The 23645-nt window shown below is 38.2% G+C and overlaps 3 protein-coding genes across 4 annotated transcripts; all 3 read right to left on the minus strand.

Annotated features, from left to right (window-relative positions):
* Positions 1-1302: 1302 nt before the first annotated feature.
* LOC132983953 (C-reactive protein-like) lies at positions 1303-7526 on the minus strand. 2 transcript variants are annotated; one of them, XM_061050529.1, is made up of 5 exons: positions 7441-7526; positions 3498-3552; positions 2525-2627; positions 2133-2430; positions 1303-1983 (listed from the first exon to the last, which is right to left on the minus strand). In XM_061050529.1, exons 2-5 carry the CDS (start codon positions 3550-3552, stop codon positions 1765-1767), a joined length of 675 nt encoding a protein of 224 aa, XP_060906512.1. In that variant the 5' UTR covers positions 7441-7526; the 3' UTR covers positions 1303-1764. The 2 variants fall into 2 exon arrangements, with proteins under 2 accessions (XP_060906512.1, XP_060906511.1); XM_061050528.1 differs by lacking the exon at positions 7441-7526 and adding an exon at positions 3762-3903.
* A 1530-nt stretch (positions 7527-9056) lies between these two features.
* On the minus strand, positions 9057-11808 carry LOC132983955 (C-reactive protein-like). The gene is made up of 5 exons (XM_061050531.1): positions 11736-11808; positions 11470-11524; positions 10693-10795; positions 10285-10582; positions 9057-10135 (listed from the first exon to the last, which is right to left on the minus strand). Exons 2-5 carry the CDS (start codon positions 11522-11524, stop codon positions 9917-9919), a joined length of 675 nt encoding a protein of 224 aa, XP_060906514.1. The 5' UTR covers positions 11736-11808; the 3' UTR covers positions 9057-9916.
* Positions 11809-13895: 2087 nt separating this feature from the next.
* Positions 13896-20822, minus strand: LOC132983956 (metalloreductase STEAP4-like). Its single transcript, XM_061050532.1, has 10 exons — positions 20317-20822; positions 19885-19992; positions 19716-19786; positions 19509-19596; positions 18437-18715; positions 18220-18314; positions 18000-18110; positions 16906-16948; positions 16568-16732; positions 13896-15050 (listed from the first exon to the last, which is right to left on the minus strand). The coding sequence occupies exons 1-10, from the start codon at positions 20515-20517 to the stop codon at positions 14793-14795; spliced, it is 1419 nt and encodes a 472-aa protein (XP_060906515.1). The 5' UTR covers positions 20518-20822; the 3' UTR covers positions 13896-14792.
* Between the last annotated feature and the right edge of the window lie 2823 nt (positions 20823-23645).

Here is a 23645-nt window from a genome sequence, read left to right on the forward strand (position 1 = left end):
CATATTCATATCAATCATCTCTGTATTCATATTTATAATATCTATAACTTAAATTCATTTGCATCTACAGATAAAATATGGATCACTCGGGACAAGCAAGTGATATTCTGTGTTTTCTTCATCCTCATCTTGATGAGACACAAATCTGAAACTTGACAACATTAAGGGCTGATTGGTTGGAAAATATTTTGGTGTAATTTTGTAACATCAGAAATGCATCAAGACCCATGCCCTGGAGTTGTTTTTTTTTTTTTTAGTAAAGAGGTCGAGTATTTGTTTTAATGTGAAAATGCTGGTTGTCGAATAGTCATGTATGATGTGTTGCTTGTGTAACAACACAATATCTACCTATAAGATGAAATACATTAACTGCTACCCTGGCCAGATAAGAGCTGGCATTTCACTCCTCTCTGGATTTGCTGCTGTTGTTCTTTGGGTCTTTGTAACTGTACGTTTTTTTAAGGAATCAATATTTCATAACTGTTGCTCTTGTTAAGGATATGGGGCACCACCTTCGTCTATACACAGGAAAAAGTGCTGAAAAACATTGTATTAGTTCTGTAAACTAAACAGGAAGTAAAATTAAAGATTTCTTTACCGTAGCTTTTTAGGCTACACAGAACAGCACTTGTTTAAACGATGGTGATAATGAGAAAATACAAGTTGTGGGGGATTATACAGTATATCAAATCACGTCAGTTCACTCTTACTTAAGTAAAATATGTACAGGATTAACTAAAGTTAACATCAAAGTTAACATCTTTTTTTACTTTTTTTTACGGTTATTGCCCACCTTTGTTACTGAGTATGTGTGATCCTGTTCCTGATTCAACACGTACAGTGTTACCACTCAGCGGTACAATCAGTGTAAGCACATAAATCACAGCTTAGGTTGTGTGTTTGAAACATTTCACTTACAACTCACAGTGTGAGTTTGACATTCGACCACCACATTATTACACTAGTACAGTGTATGCAGGCCTTACTGTTTACATTGTTCATAAATATATATAATTTTTATCTTGCAAAGACATTGATAGTTTGGTTTTATATGCTGCTACATGTGAATTCTGCATGCTTCATTCTTACACTATGCTGAAAGTGTATCTTAGTTTTTCTAAATACTGTACCTTAACACTTTCTGAACTCCAGGACTTTAATTAGAAAAGTTTCCTCCGTACTTCCCATTAAACATGCATTCACATTTCATCTACCCTACCCTTCAAATTCAGAATGTTGGACTTTTTCAGACTGTCTACATACTACACTGGATATAAGGATACACAAAATCACACCATCAGATCCACCCCTTCATCAAACTTTTATTTAATTGATGGTATTTTTACATTGTACATCAAATTACAGAAACATTATTTTGATGTGATCAAGACAGAAAATTAAGCTCTAATTGGTGCTACCAGATAATTCTGCATTTCTCATGTTATTTGAAAGGTACACAATCAAAAAAGTAATTTAAAATGAAAGAACAATTTCCTTGCACTGTGCCAAACCTCTACAGTATCTTGATATGTTTTGATAAAAGCATGTCAGCTAACTACCTTTGAACATTTTCTATCCTCCACACCTACATTGAAGTTACCTCATTAACTCCCATTATGAATGCATACCCATTTAACTATTATTCCTTGCTTAAGCGCCTCAGTATTTTTTCCTAATTGTGGCCTTTTAAGTTGGACTTAACCTCTACTTAACATTAGATGTAAAACTGAAAAACTGCAAATATTAATGGAATTGTTTTCAGGTTTAGTGACAGGTCATTTCTTCTTTATCTACCAAAACTCTATCAAAAATCTGATACTCCAGTGCCCTCCAGTTGAGCACATTTCCTGGAGTGTAGTTTAGATCGTCCATGTAGTTGCGAATCTCACAAGCGGAGAGGGTGTAGTCCCACATGTGGACGTCAGACATCATTCCAACAAACGATTGCTTGAGGTCAAACCCCCCACCGTGTGAATCCTGCTCCTGTAGAGATGAAAGAAGACTGAGATTCAGTAAATTAAATCAAAATCTTATTGAGACATTTACATTAAAGAAGCAACATAAGTCAGAAGTTAGCATATACAAAATTAATTGAAACACCATTACTTGTATCCTTATCAATATTACTGTACCTGTCCTAATATTATGATAAAGGGCCCTTGGGTACTTGATCCAGAGATGCCAAACTTCCTAGTCAAAGGTTGTCCATTAAACCACAGCTGCACCAGTCCAGATGTAGAGTCCCATGTGGTACAAATGGAGTGCCACATGTTCAGCTTGTAGTCCAGCCCTGGATACTCTGATGCTCTTTCCCTGAGGTGGACCTCCATCTCCTTATTTGTTGAATCCCAAAAAGTCAGGAAGGCATTTGAAGCAGTGCGCGTAGACATTGAGAAAAGGCTGTGATCTCTCTTCAGGTCTGTAAAAGACCTGTTGACATAAGTAATATATTGTCATGAATGATGCTTTTCACAGTCAGAGATACAATCAGTTTTTTTAATGCCTTTTGCTCGTTTATTCCTACCTGTGACAAACAGTTAAAGCACTCAAATTCTGCACGGATGTGCTCAGCTTTACATAGGCGCTGTTGGTTTGTTGAGGGAAGGTGAACATTTTACCTGACATATCTGAGAGAAGAAAAAGGGAAATTCAATTTCTACACTCCGCTATTGAAACATGTTACACACACATAGGCTGAAATACACTTGCACAAACAGGATCCTATATGGACATGCACTAATGGAGAGTTGTCAGAAAGAGGGGGCTGCCTCTGAGCTGGTGAGGGGTTCGATGCCTTGCTCAAGGGCACCTTGGCAGTGCTCAGGAAGTGATCCGGTTCCCAACCCATGTCCTAACAGACTGAGCTACTGCCGCCCCAAAGAAAGAGTGAGAAAAAAGTTATAATATTGTTTTTTTTATTATATATATATTTTTTGTTTTGCTCATAGTATGAGGCTATTGGTAAAAAACAAACACATTAATAACAAACTTCTTCTATGATACAATTTAGCATTTAATTTGAAGGAAAGTCATCACAAACTAAATGAGGAACAGAAATAATACACACCCTTGAACCTGTTGACATTCATGTTAGCATTGTTCAATATGTTACAATTCTGTCATAAAAGTTTCTAATAAAAACCTTAAAGCTTTGAGGAAAGAAATGTATCATAGAGTGAAAAGGTTGTGATCTAAATCAAAGAAGCCCATGTATTTTGGTTTCCTCAAAGCTCATCTAGAATCAAACATTTTCATTCTTGCATTTTCTTTCATTCTATTACATATCATTTAGATTTTGCGATATGTTCGAAATATATTGCCAAAATACATTCTGAAAAAAAAAGTGTTTCTTACACCTGAGAGTATTTCATCACAGGTTTATAGGAAAAAAGTAACCTTTAGTTTAAATAGAGACTCATACAAAGTGTTCATTTTCAAATGCAGCTTAACATTTCATTTCTGTTTTCCGTCTGTTAAACAAGGATTCTTTTTTTTACCTTGACGAAGTGCAGCACATGATGCCAACATCACCACCAGCAACAAAATTGTCATCTAATACGAAGACAAAAACAATGTCAAACATAAGTTCTTAAATTTCTTTCAATGACTCACATAACATTGAGGTCCAATAAAAACTCAGTGTACCAAAGATTACATAGAATTTAACTTTTCCTTGCATTGGATGGGTACAACAAATCCTTAAAGCAGTTTATACATGATATAATCTTTTTAAATTCCTATATTTCATGAATAGATCTTACCTTCAAATCTGTGCTTGAACTGTGTGTGCAGCAGGAAAAAGGATTGTGAACAAGTGAGTTTCTTCAAACTCACTTGTTCCGTACTGGGTGTTTCCTTCCTTTATCTACTTCTACATTTTCTGGTTCTTGAGACCTGAAAGGGGAACCTGTTATGTCATAAAGGAAACTTTCCGATAGATTAACAAAATAAAGGATGTTTCTCATGTTGAAAAAATGTCCTTCTGTATTGCATTCAAGTACATGTACAGCTTACATCAACAAGTAGGATTTTGATCACCACACCTTTGCCGGATGGCGCACGATGTATGAGTATGTCCCATACTGGCCTCAAATGATCTAGTTTTCAGGCATCCCACCATTTATAGGCAAGCCTCTAAGGGGGGTTTACAATCCCAAGAGATCTCTCTCTGGCCGTGGTTTAACTTAAACAAACTTTTGGTACCATCCTCTTAGAAAGGTGTTTTTGTTTTTTCACCTACATTGTTTGATTCTGTGGTTTATGGAACATATTTCATAACAAATACTTTTTTATATATTGCGAAATTGACATACTTGATATAAGAAGAAATTATAATTTCTTTGCTCTTCATACAGGTCTTTTGTCCGTTATGCTTGCTTGGAGTTTGTATTAAGCTTTGGTTTATTGTAAAGTGTTAACTTCCAATGCGTCCATAGCATGGTAGTGGAGTAAAAAGTCAAATGTGTGCCTCTGATTATAAGTATAATTGTAGTGTTCACAGACAAAATACTGAAGAACCTCAAAATCATTCTTAAGCACCATAAGTCAAGTATTAACTCAAGTTGCTTCCCATATTGCTTTTAAGGTTCTTGCTTGAGTTAAAATTTATGTTTCAAAGTTGTATCCTGAGTTGCATGTGAAACAACACTTGTCATAAATGCACTAATTGTATATACCCTACAAAGTGAGATATTCATCCAATGTTGGAACGGACAGAAAAAAAAAAACATCTTTCAGACTTTGATGTAACAAAAAGTTATTTTATTATGGCAGAGAAAGAAAGAGACTACAGAACAGAAAAGAGATAAACATGTTCCACTTTACCATATTTAGGTACAGTTTACATTTACATTGTACTTACTATTGAAGATAAAAAATGTGTATTTTGTGGCCTTATCAAACTCTCTGTCTACACTGGATCTAATTTACAGAAATCGTTGGTATTTACCAGACCATTACTTTGATCCTTTTTGGTATTACTGTACCTGTCCCAAAATTATTATAAAGGGCCCTTGGATTCTTGTTACTGAGGTGGCGAATTTCTTAACCAAAGGTTTTCCATCAAACCACAGCTGCACCAGTCCAGATGTAGACTCAATTGGCTTATTCTGTTCTACCTGTGACAGACGGTAAAAGCACTCAAACTATCTACAGATGTCAATGGCTACACACGAGCGTTGTTGGTTTTCAGAGGGAAGGTGAACATTTTACCGGAAAGATCTGAGAGAAAGTGAGGAATACATTTAACAGTATTTTTTTAAACATAGATTATGATCAGAAAGATGTTAACTGCATGAAACATACAATAGACAACCACAGTGTATGTTGAATAAACCCTCGACTATGTCCAATTCTGTTCCTATTTTTTATATTTATTCATTTCCCTCTGCAAAAAGAGTAATGATATGATTTTAAACTAAATAAGCACTATTTTCATTCTCATTCTTAATTTTTTCCATTATATGTCAAACTATTTCCAATTTGAAACATGCTAGAAATGCTTTGTCAAAATGCATTCAGAGTATTGAAAAACAGGTCTGTAATGGAAAAAAACTAAATTTAGGCTTCAACTGAGAGTTATTCACACTGTTCTTTTACATTCGAATGTGACTACACATTTCATTTCTGTTTTTTCTCTTTCAAACAAGGATTTTTTTTTACCTTGACGACTTGCAGTGCATGTTGTCAACAACACTAACATACGGTGGCCGATAGGGGTCAAACGCTCAGCAACTGATGAAACGACATACATTTAGAAAAACGCGCAGCATATATAGAAACGCTGCACATTCAAAAGCAAATGCAAACTACCACAACAAATGCAAAGGCTGAAACGCGCTGCAAAGACACAAACGCGCTGCAAACAAAACAAACGCACTACAAATAGGCAAAACAACTGCATAAGCATGGCTGTAGCCCCGGGATGCCTGGAGCTAGTGCTAGCTCTGGGGCTATGAGCTCCAGCTCCAACTCCCTCTGCACCTGCTTTACCAGCCTGACACTTTGTGCTTTCGCCATCCCCGGTGTCCGGGTTGAACTCGCTACTCATCTCTTTGCAACAGTTTAACATTACTCCCTGTCATCAAACACTGACACTTCACCCACGGAGAGCCCTCTGCCCCGGGCCTGACAAGTTCAAAATCCTGGCAGACGGAAGTCCCGTAGCCTACTCAAGCCGGGCAACGGTGCCGGTAGCCAACTTAACAAAGCTACCGGTCAATAAGACCTCATTTCTCAAAGTTGTGTTTTCTCCCCCTACATGTTATAAAGTCGTGTTTGCGCACAATCGAACCAACAATGGAGCAGAACCCCGGTGAAACGCTACTGCGTTGAGAGGAGTCTTGTGGCTCCGGTGGTGTTTAATTAAAATCCCCTCCCTGTCTCCCTCCTGCATCTGTGAGCGACCTGAGCGGGGATTCAATGAGAGCAGCCCCGGTACGCCAGAAGAAGCCCGGCACCATGTAGCCGATGGTCCCCACCGTTTTTAAACTATAATAAAACAACAAACGTCCCGTTTGACTCCGGGGAGGACCGTACAAGTATAAACTGTTGCAAAGAGATGAGTAGCGAGTTCAACCCGGACTCCGGGGATGGCGAAAGCACAAAGTGTAAGGCTGGTAAAGCGGGTGCCGAGGGATGAGTTGCAGCTGGAGCTCATAGCCCCAGAGCTAGCACTAGCTCCAGGCATCCCGGGGCTAACAGCCACAGACCCACACTCGGCTCTCGTCCCCGATGTCAAAATCCCGGTCGGACTCGCTTTAATCTCTGCGTTTCAGTAACATTGAAGTTATCCCGTGTCTTTCAATGATACAACTTCCCTATCTAAACATAACTTTCTGATCCTAGCTGTCTCTCTTACTCTATCCCGTAAATAAACCGAAATAAACAGTTCCACAGCGCCCCTACAGGCCTGGAGCACTTCCATTTAAGGCTGAACTTGCAGCGTTTCTGTGTTTGCAGTTGTTTTCTGGTTGTGTGTGTTCTGACTTAAGTTTCGTTTCTGTACTTGCAGCGCGTTTGATGCTGATGCAGTTGTTTTGCCTATTTGCGGCGCGTTTGTTTTGTTTGCAGCACGTTTGTGTCTTTGCATTTGTTGTGGTAGTTTGCATTTGCTTTTGAATGTGCAGCGTTTCTATATATGCTGCCTGTTTTTCTAAATGTATGTTGTTTCATCAGTTGCTGAGTGTTTAACCCCTACCGGCCACCGTACTAACAGCATCAGCAGCTTCATCTTTTAACAAAACAAAAATGAAAAACAATGTTAAAGACAAAATGATTTCTATGAATTCTTTACCTTTGAGGTCCAATAAATATTGTGTGTGCCAAAGATCAGAAATGATTTATCTTTTCTTTGTATTGGATGGCTATAAAAAACACTTAAAGCAGTTTATGATACAAAAACTTTCAATTCCTGTATGTGCAGTATTTCATAGATCTTACCTTCAAATCTGTGCTTGAACTGTGTGTGCAGCAGGGAAAAAGATTGTGAGTTTATGTAAACTCACTTGTTCCTTATTTTCATCTGTACATCTTTAAACTGTGTTTCCTTCCTTTATCTACTTCTTCATGTTTTGATTGCAGAATCTAAAAAAATAGAAACCATTATTACAAAAGAAGTAGTTTCTGCTGAATCAACAGAATAAACCCACATGTTGAAATAGTCTTTATTCTGCATTGCATATTATTAATATGAGTTACCCAGAAATGAAAGATATGTTTGGTTTGGAAAAAAAATCACAATGGGATTAAAGAGAGTTTAAATACACAATGTGTAATTAGAAACAGGTTACTTACAAGACACAGGTAAAACAACTGGGGGGAGGGGGGCATATAATTACAAAGGAGAAGTAGTAAGAGTAGAAAAAGACCAAATCGAATGTAAATGGTTAATGAACAATGAAAGAACTGAATCAAAACTAATCAAAAGAAGTCTTGATTCCAGACTTTCCAATATGTTTCTCTGGAAACAAGAAAACAGGATGGATGGAGGGGCTCAGAGGATACTGCTCTAGGAGTAGAAGAATAGCTAGGTTTAATGTCAAAACAGCCTTGATGCTGGAGAGGAACTGAGAGTATCCAGGGGATCAGCTACAGGTGATGACAAGACCTTTGACAGAGAGCAGGGATGAGTGTTGGCTTGATCACCAATGGAGAACTAAGAGGGTTGTTGACCAGCTGGTCCAAAAAAGGAACTGGTCTGGCAACATGAGCATCCTCACAAACTGGATCAACAACAGGCCAGACTGGAAGAGGATCAGGAACTGGAGAGACATTAGTTGGGACCCCCAGACTGTAGACTTAGACATCAGCTGGAAAACCCACATAACGACGAGAAATTGGCTGGGACTTCCTGGGGGCTTGAGTTCATGGGGATTCCAGCTGAGAGTCAGTGACTGCAGACTTGAGGTGAGGAGATTGACGCTGAGAATAGGCCTGAACAGCCTCCTTTTAGTTAGGAGACAGGAGTCAGCTGGGGCACTGACTGGATCACAGAGACAGGAGTAGCTAGCGCGCCGACTGGATCATGAGGACAGGGATCAGCCGGGGCAGCTTGACCATAGGCACAGGAGTGAGCTACAAATTGGTGACCAGACATGATTGGTTGCAGACTCTGGGAGGCAGGGTATTGGAGACTCTGTCGAGCTGGGCAGTGGAGCACTTTACTGTGAAGTGTTCACATCCGACGCATCCATAGCATGGTAATGGAGTAAAAAGTCAAATGTGTGCCTTTGATTGTAAGTATAATAGTAGTGTTCACAGACAAAATACTGAAGAACCTCAAAATTGTTCTTAAGCACCATAGGTCAAGTATGAACTCAAGTTGCTTCCCATATTGCTTTTAAGGTTCTCTTCAAAAAAGAGACTACAGAACAGAAAAAAAGAGTTATACATGTTCCACTTTACCAAATGTAGATACAGTTAACTTTTACATTGTACTTACTATTGAAGTAAAAAAGATACATTTTTGTGCATGATATTGATAAATTAGATATGGTCTAAATGTAAGGTGGCCCGGGAGGTCCACTGCAAAAACCTTTCACAGAACACTAAAAACATTTCACCAAAGGAAAAATTATTTAATGAAGACAGAAATATTTCACAAAACACAAACATATTGAATCAAACCTGAAAATGTGTCACAAAACAAAAATTATTTCATGAAACACAGAAACATTTCAATAAACGCATAAATGGCTGGACTCACTTTGAATCTCCTAGTTGCTGTATTGGTAGTAGCCTTCACACTCCCTGTCAGCAAACTATCATTGTCCCATCCAAACCATACCTTTACTTCTTCGCCTCCCTCACTCTCTCCCATTAATAATCAAATGTTCCCCTGACTTAATGCAGTTATTTCAGCTTTTGGCAGCAATTTTTTTTTTTTTCATTTGCAGCACGTTTAAATTGTTGCATTTGTTGTGGACTTTCAATGTCCTTTTTTTATTTGCTTTGTTTCTGCTGCACATTTGTCTTAATGTACGACTTTCGACTATTTCACTTGACAGCCACTGTATGAATACAAACCCATTTCTTTAACAGCATCACCACCTCATGCTACACACTGTGTGTGTTTTTTTAAGAACAAAACCCTTTCCTGTGTAGTTACTGTGTAATTTTACATTATTGTATTTTTTTATTTAACTGATGTAAATATGTTTGATTTGATTTTAACTTCTATTTTTATTTTGAATAATTATATTCCCGTCCCCTGTTTTCTGGAGCTGCTGTAATGCACAAATTTCCCCCACGGGGGATCAATAAAGTTTATCTTTATCTTTATCTTTATCTTTAAATTGTGTTACCCTGGCATTTTTCCTAATTGTGTCTTTATGAGATTCTCTGTCTACACTGGATCTTAATTACAGAAAGGTACATTTCTAAAATTCTCAAATATTGTTGGTATTTAACATAAAGTTTATTGACAGGTCATTTCTTCTTTATCTACCACAACTCTATCAAAGGTCTGGAACTCCAGCGCCCTCCAGTTGAGCACATTGCCTGGAGTGAAGTTTAGATCGTCCATGTAGTTGTGAATCTCGCAAGCGGAGAGGGTGTAGTCCCACATGTGGACGTCAGACATCATTCCAACAAATGATTGATTAATGTCAAACCCCCCACCGTGTGAATCCTGCTCCTGTAGACATGAAAGAAGACTGAGATTCAGTAAATTAAATCAAAATCTTAACAAAATATGTACATGAGGAAGGCACAATAAATTAGAATTTAAGAAATACAGCATTGATAAGAAGACCATTACTTTGATCCTTATTGGTATTACTGTACCTGTCCCAAAATTATTATAAAGGGCCCTTGGATTCTTGTTCCAGAGGTGGTGAATTTCTTAACCAAAGGTTGTCCATCAAACCACAGCTGCACCAATCCAGATGTAGATTCCCATGTGGTACAAATGGAGTGCCACATGTTCAGCTTGTAGTCCAGCCCTGCCATATCAGATGTTCTGTCCTTGACGTGGACCTCCATCTCCTTATTTGTTGCATCCCAAAATGTCAGGAAGGAATTAGGATTAGAAAGCGTGGCCATAGAGAAAAGCACATGATCTCTCTTCAGGTCTGTAAAGGACCTGTGGACATAAGTAAAAAAAATAACAATCATCAGTTGTGATGCTTTTCACAATCAAAGATTCAGTAGTGTTTTTTATGTTTTTGATACAATTCTCTTATTCTGTTCTACCTGTGGCAGACGGTAAAAGCACTCAAACTATCTACAGATGTCAACAGTCTCACATGAGCGTTGTTGGTTTTCAGAGGGAAGGTGAACATTTTACCTGAAAGATCTGAGAGAAAGAGAGGAATATATTTAAGAATATTTTTATAAGAATAGATTATATATTCCGCTAAAAAAATATATATTTTAAGGTTTTCTAAAAAACTTAATACATCATCTTTATTAAAGCTGCCCTTTAGATTGTGGAAACGAACAAACTTGTATATTTTGAAAGAAAGTCACCATAAACTAAATAAGGAACATGTAGAAATCACAGACTCTTGAACCTGTTGGCATTCATGTTAGCGTTGCTCCACATGTGGCATATCTATCATTCAAAATGTATAATAAAATCTAAAAGCTTGGAGATGAGATGTTAACTGCAAGAATCATAGACAACCACAATATGCTGTATGTTGAATAAAACCCTCAACTATGTTACATTTTTCATACATTTTTGGGCTTTCTCAAGTCTTTTCTCCAATTGAACATTCTCATTTTTGCTTTTTTCATTATATTCCACATTATTTATAATTTGAAACACCCTGGAAATGCTTTGTCAAAATGCATTCAGAAAAAAAAAAGATTTTGTCTTGTACCTAAAAGATTTTTGAAAAAACAGGTCTATAATGGAAAAGACTAAATTTAGGCTTCAACTGAGAGTTATTCACACTTTTTTACATTTGAATGCGACTACACATTTCATTTCTGTTTTTTCTCTTTCAAACAAGGATTCTTTTTTACCTTGAGGACTTGCAGTGCATGTTGTCAACAACACTAACAGCATCAGCAGCTTCATCTAATAACAAACAAAAATAAAAAAAACAACGTTAAAGACAAAATGATTTCTATGAATTCTTTAACTTTGAGGTCCAATAAATATTGTGTGTGCCAAAGATCCGAAATGATTTATCTTTTCTTTGTATTGGATGGCTATAAAAAAAAACTTAAAGCAGTTTATGATACAATAACTTTCAATTCCTGTATGTGCAGTATTTCATAGATCTTACCTTCAAATCTGTGCTTGAACTGTGTGTGCAGCAGGGAAAAAGATTGTGAGTTTATGTAAACTCACTTGTTCCTTATTTTCATCTGTACATCTTTAAACTGTGTTTCCTTCCTTGATCTACTTCTTCATTTTTTGATTGCAGAATCTAAAAAATAGAAAATATTATTTAAAAAAGTAGTTTCTGCTTAATCAACAGAATAAACCCTCATGTTGAAATAGTCTTTATTCTGCATTGCATATTATTAATATGAGTTACTGATAAATGGTGGACATATCTGCACAAGAAACATGTAAAACAACTGGGGGGAGGGGGCATATAATTACAAAGGAAAAGTAGTCAGAGTAGAAAAAGACCAAATTCAAACGTAAAAAATAAAAATAAAAATGTCTTTGAAGTCTAAACATCCTTGAAGCTGGCAACAAATCATGCTTCCTTTTCCAGTCCAGTTTCACTGTAGTGTCTTCGAAAAATGGAAGGTACTTCATAGTAATACACTGACATACATGGTAGGTCTTAATTAGGAGGAGTGATTTACACACTAAGGCCATAAGAAGTACTTGTGTATTGTATATTTCAACATGGTAAATCACAGCATTTAAAGTTTTTTTCTTGCCACTGTAACTTTGCTAAGTTCTACGGTCATGATTGATTAATGCTTTTGGTAACATATAACAATGAGTAATATCTTTTTACCTGCTCTTTTCTAATATTAAATAATAAAAATGATGCGCTATACAATTAAAGATTGATCGATTGATTGATGACCACGTTAACATTAGAGAATGGTACCAATTATACTAGATTTAAAGTTGAACAAATAAATCATTAACATTTTTGACTTCACAGGACATTGATCATTTTGTTCTAAAGTTGACAGGTCATATGTCAATTGTCAAAACTCAATAATCTGGAGTTCCAGCTTTGTGCAATTGGGCACTTTTTGGGGAATAGCTATTAATGATATCATAAAGTTTTTATCTTAAGATTTGTACTTCTATAGCGACACACACTCAGGTTGCTCGTGTGTATCTTTTAAATTAAAATATATAATTAGTGAAAATTCTAAAGCAAGTACAAAAATGTAATTATTAGGACCTTTCATTTTCAAAAATGTAAAGGACTGAATCTTTGAATCTTACAGCCTGGATGCTCCCCAAGTTGCCAACCTATCATTCATGATTTATGAAAAAAGGCTTTGAAGCTTTAAAGAGTCTTACTAAAAACAGCAAATCTCAAGTACTGAACAAAGAGAGAGAAATGTCTTTGATATCCCCTTTACCTTTCAAACTTAATGACAAATCCACTGACTTTTTTTCCTCAAGTAACTACAAAGATATGTTCTTGCCCTAGCTTGTTACAGTATATATGAGTGTACCTGTGCATTACATGTAAGTAAGTACATTTTATTTTTATAGCACTTTTCAAAGACATTAGCCACAAGGTTCTTTACAAAGACATAAAATACAATAAAGAGTAGTAATAATGGTGTAGTTAGAATTACCGTAATAGGTAAACATGTGTATACCGTAAACAGGTGTGTCTTAAGTTGACTTTTGAAATTACAAACAGATTCAGCAGAGCGCAACGACACAGGCAGAGCATTCCAAAGTCTGGGACCTACTGACTGGATGTAATGATCTTATCCAGGAGACAGTCAGGAGTTTTGTTTTATCAGTTTTATTTTAGCTTCATCATAAACAATTAAGCACATAATAACATGCTGCATATTTGTATTGCTTCTTGTCAGTGTTTATGGATTAATTTTGGATCCTGTGCCAATAACAACTACGAGTTCTCATAGTCATCTGGTGTCTTCACTCCATCCAGGATCAACTGAAATGACTTGTAGCTTGACATCAAGGGCCTATCTGTACCGACACAGCCAAATATAACCTCCTCTCTGCAGAGGACTTCAGTAATGGAGTCTGCACGCTCCTCTCTTCATTGATGTGATGAGATCCAGTAGTGACTGGGGAGAAGCCTGCAGCTCAAAGCGAATGTTTCCTGGAGAACAGCAACAGCTCAGCCAGGGAGATGAACCCTGGAGAGGGATCAGACCGAGACGATGAGACAGAGAACTCTCAAGTCAGCGGGGAAAAACTGCTGAGTTTGACTGAGCTTTCAGACAAGATGAGATTTATTGAATGGAGAGAGAGAGGCTGATGTTTTTATTCATTTATTTTGCTTTTATTTTTTCTAAAAATCTAAATTTACATAAAAAATATGCACTTTATATTCAATAAACACAAGCTGCCAAATACAGTAGAAAAAGAAAAAGTTGAGAAAATTAAAGGTATAAAAATCTGAGGGGGTTAAAATGTTGCTATGTTGTTGAGGGGATTACAACAAGTTGGTCATCTTCAAGCTAGAGACTGTAACATTGATAGACACAAGTACAGCATGTAAAACTAAGAAAAAACAATCCTATTTGAAAGGGAAAGTAATGACATAAAGCAGTTCTGGTACACATCAGAAACTAACCCATGTTCACAAGAATATTTCTTGTTCTCACAAAAAAATGTTCTTGGGCTCACTAGAAGGTTTTACATGCTCACAATGCAAGAAGTCTCCAGAGAACAGAGATGGCAAGAGATCATCCTCTGAGACAGAATGGCAGAAACCCTTAGGTGCACAATCATTACTTTACTTTCTAGTGATTGGAGAACTTTCTCATGCACATGCAATATTTTCTCATGAGAACAAGAAACTATCTCCTGCGCACGCAATACCTTTCCATAAGCATCCGAAACATTCTTATGCTCATGTGATAGTTCCTGGTGCACATGAGATCGTTGTCTGTGCACACCTTAGATTTTTTTTCCCTAGCCAAATCCCATAAAGTTATTTGATTAACCTCCATAATGTTGTATTACAAACTGTTTAAAAAGTGGAATAAGAGACTGGTCTGATTTAATGTCTGATGTTTATGTTGACAGTATAGACTGGAACAATTGTAAATGGTTGTTTCACGGTTATATCATGTGGTGACTTTGCATCCTGATTTTATTTATTTTTTTACATGGTATTGTTTTTTCATTTTCTGGAATAGTGACCGTTCTATGTTAGCAGTGACTTCTTGGCGTCCTCCTCTGGATCGCACCTCTCCCAGCCTTGTCGGATGCGTGTGAGCATTTTGTCCACACAGGGCAGGAGGAGCAGAAGCTTGAATATCAGCACCACCGACGGCACCACAAGAGAGAGCATGTAGCCCGGAAGTGTGTACCACTTGTAGGTGGAGGGATGAAGGAACCTGTCCCAGCCGTACAGGTAGGTGTGAAAGGTGCAGAAGAACAATGCCAGGTACCCCAGCTTGGACTGGAAGAGAGAGAAAAAAAAAACAAGTTCCACCTTTACAGACGCTGAAGATGTGCACATTCACAGATCCACATGATTCCACATGCACCATTAAACACATGACTAATCACTGTGTAATGGGCTCACTAAGCTGAAATGTGAAAGACTGACCTTTACAGAGACAAGCTTTTGACCTACACATGTGCACACTCATCACCTTGTAGAGATACGTTGGTTTATATATAGAGAGAACATGCACCCACATACTCACACATTTAAAAGCATCCATGCAACGCACATGAACAAAAATGTAAAGACTGTGGCCAAGGATAATGTATGCCCCCTAAATTATATTTGATGAATAACTTAACATTTAAAGCACAGCTCTAATTTGGGCGAGAGTAAAGGGGAGGGCTGTGGATTGAAAAAAATAAATAAAAAGAGCTTGACATGACCCAGTTACATTTATGAATGAGTTTGTTCCCTGTGGTGAGGGGCTGATTTAATTTTCAATTGGTCAAAAGTAGCTGAAAAAAAAAAGGTAAACATTTGTATCAGCGTGAATCAAATTACCATGGAAAATGGAAAATATCACTAACGCACTTTTAACAGGAACTTTGCTATCTGGCTCACACACCTATTTTACATTTTGCTGAGGCTCAGAATCTGCTGTAACTTGAATCTTTGTAAATGGAAATTGTAGAAAAAACTTTCTTTTTTTTTTGACGATTCCACTTTCATTTTAGGTTCATTAATTTCCTTTTAAATGTCTTTGCTTACTGAAAATCAGCATCCTAAGAGACAGTGTATAGAACATTTCATAATGCACTTCCAAGTGACTTCAGTTTACCCATCATAAGTCGATACCCGCTGAGTCCATTTATTATTGAGATTATGCATCACTGTGTTAAATGAATCATCAATCTACATGTCATTTGCAGCTTTTCAAGGCCACATTGTAGAGGTGAACTAATCAGTTGTTCTGAATGAAACTTCACAATGAGCCTGTTTGTATTCACTCTATCTCAAGCTGGCTCATTAAATATCATAGAAGTGGCTCTAAAATGAGCTGCTATGTGTTTGTCTGCCTTTCAGTTTCCTTCTCAAGTGCCTGTTTGGTTGGATACAAAAGGTGTGAAGGCTCGTCTGTGTTTACTTTTTTGAAGTCAGTTTAGGTTTCAAATAAAAGGTTTTAGAATTCTGTGATATTCAGCTGAAATGCAGTAACTACACAATCTGTTATTTAGTAAATCCTGTTATACCACACGCAGGCACAAACATAAACATACGCTTAGGGAAGAGCTGTTAGACAGATTGCTAAAGAGACCACAGGGCTAGCTCCAGTGGAAAAGGTTATAAAAAAAAAAAATCCACAGTCTCGAGTTTTGACCGCCAGCGAGCAGTAAACAGGATGCAGGGATTTAGATAATTTTAAATGGGCTGCATTCTTCACAAGAAAAGTGGAGCTCTGTATTCTGTGCCTCATATTCGGACACATCCAGTTCTCATACGGCTCAGACACACATGCCAGTATCTACCTGTATGAAGCTGAACTCTCTCCAGCTGAGAGCATTGCTGACTGAGGGAAGAGAGGTTATTCCCAGCAGGAGAAACAGGCAAAATCCCAGAATCCCCATAGAGTAGTAAGAATCACCACGCCAGGCTGAGGTGATGTCAAACTCTGACGTTTGGTTCTCCTTTATCTGGAAATTATATCAAACAACCAAAGGGTTCTTATTAACTGTATTTATAAGATTGGAAAAAGAACCAAATTATCCGAAATTGTAGGAATTTGGGATATAAATAGGCATGTATTTTTTTCATGCAAATTGAATGCTTTGAATGGTTGTTGCTATTTTTTACTTGCTTGGCTTACCTTTGAAATGGTGCTTGCAGCAATCCTGAATCTCACATAATATCTGGGGATGAACATGACAAACTATTAAGATACAAGTTGTTAGGGAAATTAAGATGCATTCTTCCGCTTATCTAGAGTAATGGAAACTACTCCAGTTTGTAAGAATTATTGAATGTATTTTTTAACCAAGCTTATATGATTATTTTCTTGTAGAGAACGTTTTAAGCAAAGAGCACAAAGTGCAACACAAAAGAAATAGTCACTAAGATACATTTTAAAAACAGTAAAATGCAAGCTAAACACAAAAACATATTGGAATAATGGAAATTACTTGAAAATATGGGGTTTCAAAACATGGCTAAATATGAAAACAAGGAAGGCTATTTACAGTTGATAAGCCCAGTCTGTAAAATATGCACCTTGGCACAACACCATAAGGAGACAACATTTTCATTGGCAGACTAATCATGAGTTTATGCCAGACAGACACTAGATCAGCACGGTTATTACTAAGTAAACACCACATCTCTTTTTTATTTATTCCTGTGTAATTCTGTATTTTTATCAATCACTGGCTCTCCCCGAAATTCTTTCCCTTCTAGGTTTCAAACTATTTCAGGTTAAATAAAGCTCCTGTATGATCTTTTTTTAAGAAACTAAAAGCTATTTCTACAATATGAGTTCTAAGGTAACATGTTGTTATCCTCTGTGGGGTCTGACTGCTATTAAGCTACAGTCTATACAATAACCTTTAAACCAAGTGTGGACAATATTATCTGAATACCCTTAACATTACACAACTCAAAAGCAGCACAAACCACAACATCCAGAGAAAACGTTAAGTGTAGGCACCAGATAACTAACACAGTTTCAACACGATCTAAATATAAAAACCTTCCCCAAAGGTGAAACGTATTGCTTGGCATTAGTTCACTGCATTTGCTTCAGCATCAGTTCCTGTATTAAAACTGGAAACTGCCTGTCGTTAAAGTTAAGGTTTGCATTACTTCCAAGTTTAAAGGTGTCACTATTTGTTTTGGAGGAAATAAACAACATTTACAAGCCCGTTCAGATACGTTAAAGGGGGAGTACTAGCATACGCTGTTACAAACCTTATGGGGATGATAAGAGTGTAGAGCACATGTAGAGATGCAAAGCCCAGTGCTAACAGTCCCAGTTGTTTCCTGCAAAGCATCCAGCGATCCAACCAGACAGGGAAACGCCTGAAACACACAGTTTCATTTGGTTGACGCAATATTTAGAACATGATGGAAATAGTATACACCTCTGTGCAGATTCATAATATCCATCCCTTGTTGTTTTTTTTCTGACCTGTATTTGGTTCCTCTGTACAGCTGAAATATGGCAGCTATGACACCAGGGAGGTAACACAGAGACAGCATGATGAGAGACACAATGGGAAACACCTGAAAGATGGAGGGCAAACACGGAAGGTGTTACAGAAAGGATATCATGCACTAGATCCTTGTGACTTTTCTTCTATTAATCACACTTTGAGGCTACTGTTTGAAGAGGAACAAATATTTACCTTGTTAGCCAGTGACACCATTATTCTGAAGGAGTTGTTTTTCCCCTGGTCAACATACGTGTAGACGACATCTCTAATGAGCAGATAGAAAAAGAAGAAGGCATTGAGGCCGACGGCCAGGCGTAACGGCAGCCTCCACTCAGGGAAGAGCAGCAAAGGGGTGTCCTCCAGCTCTCTGGCTGCCTTCAGAGACCCTCTATCCAGAACAGAGAAGCCAAGTTTGGATGCAGTCTCTGCTACTGCCTGCTTGGCCTCCACATTGTTTCCACACAGATACACCTGGATCATAATTAGAGGCATCATTCACCAATACCTTTGCAAGTTTTTTCTTAAAGCTCGTGCCGATTTTGTACATTTCTTTTCAAATACAAAAGAACCAGAAGATCCTGCATGGAATACGAAAATGAATTCAAGAAAACAGGTGAAGCAACAACAACGTTCAGTTAAACGCCTATATTAGTTTGAGGACTTTGTTCTGAATACCCCGACACACTCCACTACTTAAACATATGCCCTCTACAGCACACACACATTCTCTCCTGTGTGGTTTTAACCGTCCTCTGGGATTGTACAAACCAGATACAAACGAAACAGACAAACCCACATATGCTGCAGCTTTTCAGTACAGAGTGAGAGAGCAAAGCACGTGATGGAAGCTCAGATCTGAGAGCGACTGTGGAGTTAATTGATTCAAGGATACATCAAGGATGGCACTCACAGTAAAGACAAGGCTGACTCCTCCGATTTGGCTTCTTTTACTTGGATTTGGTTTGATCAAAACTTCAAAATGAGTTAATATAGTTTGGACTGAAATGCTTTCCTCTCTGAAAGCGACTATTATTTTTAACTTGTTGGTCAACACCCCACTATGTGAACACAATAGGGAATCGTAAAAAAAAGCTTGTAGTTTTGCATTGGAAGAAGAATACACACAGGATGAATTTCTAAAATAAGATATGTCCCCATTAGGGAAAAATAGAAGCAGTCCTAAGAAGCAGACAAAGAAGAGTGAAGTATCAGATATTTTAAAACATCTGACTGGAAATACACTAACAAACTGCATATTTATTACCTGTCTGTTGGCATCTGAGGGCCCGTTCTGCAGGGCCCAGGCAGACAAAGTATTAAAAGCTTTCACGACATGTGCTCCAGGGATCAGCCTGCACAACAAACAACAAACTCTGTTTTGCATCTTGTACCGCCAGTTGTTGGAGATTGAAACCACATGATGTATGAGACCGCTAATAGTTAAGGGAATGGAATTATAATTTCCTCTTACCTCTGGAGATACTCTGCGTTGGCCTCTGGGTATAGATTCTTCTTCAGGTTATTGCTGACGTCCACCAGCACCTTGCATTCAATAAAATCAGCAGAGTGGATAAAAAAAACATAGAAATTCAGCAACTTTTTTGCAACAGAAAGGCGTCTGACTTCACAAACATAGATACCTTTCCCTTGAGCTGAGGTGCAAGAGTCGTGAGGAAGTCATAGTTTTCTCTGTGAATACAAAGAAAGACCAGACTGGCTGACTGGGCTGCTGCTTCATGGCTCATCACCTGCTCAAACACACAAAACCACAGAACTACTTTTACACATGCGTCACATTGGGCAGCACACTTATTTAAAACTGGCTTAACATGTTTTGTGATGGATCCATTCATTAAAAACAATCTGCACAAAACACAATGCAAACCAAGCAGTAACATGTACAGACAAACATCAGTGAACTTTTTTTCCACTAGCTTTGCACTTTTATTTTATCCACAATCTTCTTCCCCCTTTGAAATCCTAATCAAAGAAACAAGGACAGCAGTCATCAAAACGCTGGGAAATAGATAAATGTAGATTGGAGAAAACATTATGCATTTAGTGTGTTGTACCTGAGCCCCCTGAGGTAAGGGGCCACAGTTGTGAGGTCTGCGGCTGCCGTGCACCACCCTGTATCCAGACTGGAGCAGACGCTGGCCCAGGGAGCGCCCTAAATCCCCCGTCCCAAATATGCACAGCAGCTCCTGTTCAGGTTCAGCTGCTGCACCCAAGGGACACAGCGACACGCTCTCTGGTTTCTCCTCCTTTGACATGCTGCTCAATCTGTCCGTTGACGAGTCTGACACAAACAGTGAAGATATCTCCTGTGATCAAAACAATCCACCAAGATATCTGTCAAAGCCAGACAGCTGTCCTGAAATATGACGGACTAATGTCTCCAGATTCAAGGTATATTTTACAAAAGTAATAGCCTTCAAAGTAATAGCTCTTCAAGTTGCCTAAGGAAAAAAAGTGTCAGAAATTGAAGCCCGAGTGTCTGTTCTACTAACCTATTACTTCTCAGACTGACGGATTCTTAGTGTGTGCTAGAAAACCAGCGTGAGTTTTTGTAACAGCCCAACCCCTCCCTTGGCTCAGTGTGAAATCTGACTAAACTGGGAAACTCCATGTGCAAAAGGTGGAATGCATGTAGCTCTGCTGGGAAGATTATCAGAATGCAACAGTGTTTGATTTGTACCAAACTCTGTGTGTGTCTATGTTGCTGCACGTTTGTCTTGGGCCAGTACATTTTGTCACAACATTTTGTGCCATAAAACATCTTCTGGGAAACCAGCTGGTGATCTGTAACAGATTGTATAACACTGGAAGATACATAATTCTGCCAATAATTCTGAACCTGGAATGCTGGGGTTTTCTGGTCTTGCCAAATCACTGCTTTGACTGAACAAATATAAACACAAGAGGGAAGTCAGGTTATTTCAGGACATGAGAGAAGCACATTTAAAGACACAATGAGGTCTTTCTAACTGACTTACTGTAGCTACAAGCTAATTTTAACAGCTTTCGGCATTTACAAAAAATTAAAACAAAGCAGTGACAGTAAATCTTCAGATAGTGGCCTAGAATAAGTGCAAGTTAAAAAACAAAAAGAGTAATTAGACTAAAATGGGAGCAGTTGGACACATATGGACCAAGTCTAAGTCACGGTATGTGAACAGAATATGCTGGAATGCTCCCAACCCCCTCCTTTCCTCCCCTGCATAATATCCATTATATGACCATAAACCTCACACACCCTGCCAAGTGCATAATCACTTTGACATGTGTGCAAAACAAATAACTCACATTTTTATTTGCAGCACTTCATTTGTTGTGCACTCTGAGTGAAAGAACCCAATCCTTATAATCAGTCACTGATACGGTGGTCAGCAGAGGCTTTCCTTGATTCATGCGAGCAGGCAAACCCACCAATTATAGTCTAATCTGCACTTGTGTGTTGCCCCTGTGAGTAATTAATGTTCATAGCCTGGTAGCTGAAGTTGGCCTCTGAGAGTGGCCCTTGTTATTTTCCCAGAGGTCTAGAATAGCTGCAGTGTTAAGGGTTGAGGTGAACCACAGGCCTAGTGACCTGTCCTACACTGTAATTACTCACTCTGCTCTGCTGCTCCACTAAAACGCCTGTGTATGTTGTTGTAATTATGTGAATCTCTAACTGTCATATAAATGTAATCTTATTTTAATAGCACAAAATCACCCACTCAAAACATAGAGACAGACAAAAGATAATGTCGTTAAATCGCATTGATCTGGCTTCATGAGCTTCAATTTGCACAGCAGTTAATCTGTGGTTTGGTAAACTATTACCCAAAGTCCCTTTTACACATGAACTCTGAAAGATTTCCAGACATATTCCAGACACTCAGATCCTGACATTTTCTAGGCTTGCTTACAATTTTAGAACACAACAGAGATTGATTGTGTTGTACGGGTCACTTACAATTGGAAATAGCCAATTTGGTAGACCATACAGAAGGAAGAGAAGGAACATCTAGTAATGGGGGGCTGTTTCCAGGGTAAACATCACAACATCAGGACAATTCTGCAATACAAACACAAGAAGGATAAACATAAAACTGGCAACTGAGGCCAACAGGAAGAAGTATAAAGCAGCGAAACTTTACTCAATGTGAACAGCATCTTCTACTTGCTCTACTCTTAGTTAATGTTCTAGACTATCACCTGCTGCCTTCAAACATCAGCTTAGTCAGAAATCACACATACTTTGTCCTTGGGGCATGGCATTAAAAAGAACAAAAGCAAACAAAAGACAAGCTTACAGAAAGGGTGCAGGTCAGAATGATTTATGCACTGGTGAGAGTTGGTTTTATTTATTTCTAATGCTGAGTGGTCAGTTATAACTGAACTCAAGTTCCTTGCCCTCTGAAGCCAAACTCAAAGATCAAAGAGTAACAGCCCAGGCCCAGCTTGACCTCACTGAGCACTGGAACTGCAGTCAAGTACTTGTGGGCAACAAACAATCAAGGCTCCAACAGCGTGGGTGGTTTTCTGATGATCAAAACAAAACTGAATGGAAGCTGCAATCACATATCAAATGTCAAGCCTGGAAAACAAGGTACTCTAAAGCAAGGGTGATGATTGGAGCGGCCAGTGTTCCAAGGCTGCAGCCATTACCATGATTGGCTTTACACTGCGCAATATGTGATTGTCTAAGCAAAAAGCAGGGAGCATTAGAACCACAAGTGTATGCTAATGAATTCTGGTGCATGAAATCAGGCTCACTGATACAGTAACATCCTGCTTTCTAGATCATTTTACTAGACATGATTGATTATTCCTAATGCAGTGTTGTTTGCTTGGCTTTTGTGCTGCTATATCTCCAAAGCAGCTATATTGGATGTATAATTGTGAACATGGTAGAATTTAGACTATTGAGAGATGAAGGAAAAAAAAGAATTGATGTATGTTTTCTGCAATGATGAGGTTACCAGAGCAGATGCTCTCCAGGTAATGGATCATCAGATACATGAATAATTGTAGCAATTATTCAGCGGACAGTATGGCAAGGGGGTTAAATTATTAATAATCTACAGTGGAAAGATTTGTTGCAGAGTGTGATTTCATGTCAGAAAAGAAAGAGGAAGCTAGTATCAAGGAGGGCTGGGTGTGTTAGAAGTCCTGCCAGATAATGGTCCCACAGTCCCACAGGGGGTTGGTAGGTAAATGTTGTTGGATCTATGGTGTGACCAAGCCAAGGATCAGCTTAGCCTCAGGGCAGAAACAGGAGAGTGAGAAACATCCAGGTCGTAGGCCGAGGTTTGGTATAGTGACTTCTCTCTTTTCGCTTCACCTCCCCTACACAACACATGTGATGATTGTGTTTTCCTTGAGGCACAGAGTGTCCTCATACGAGCGCCATCAG

Source organism: Labrus mixtus, chromosome 11 (genome assembly GCF_963584025.1).
Source record: "Labrus mixtus chromosome 11, fLabMix1.1, whole genome shotgun sequence".
NCBI classification, from domain to species: Eukaryota; Metazoa; Chordata; class Actinopteri; order Labriformes; family Labridae; genus Labrus; species Labrus mixtus.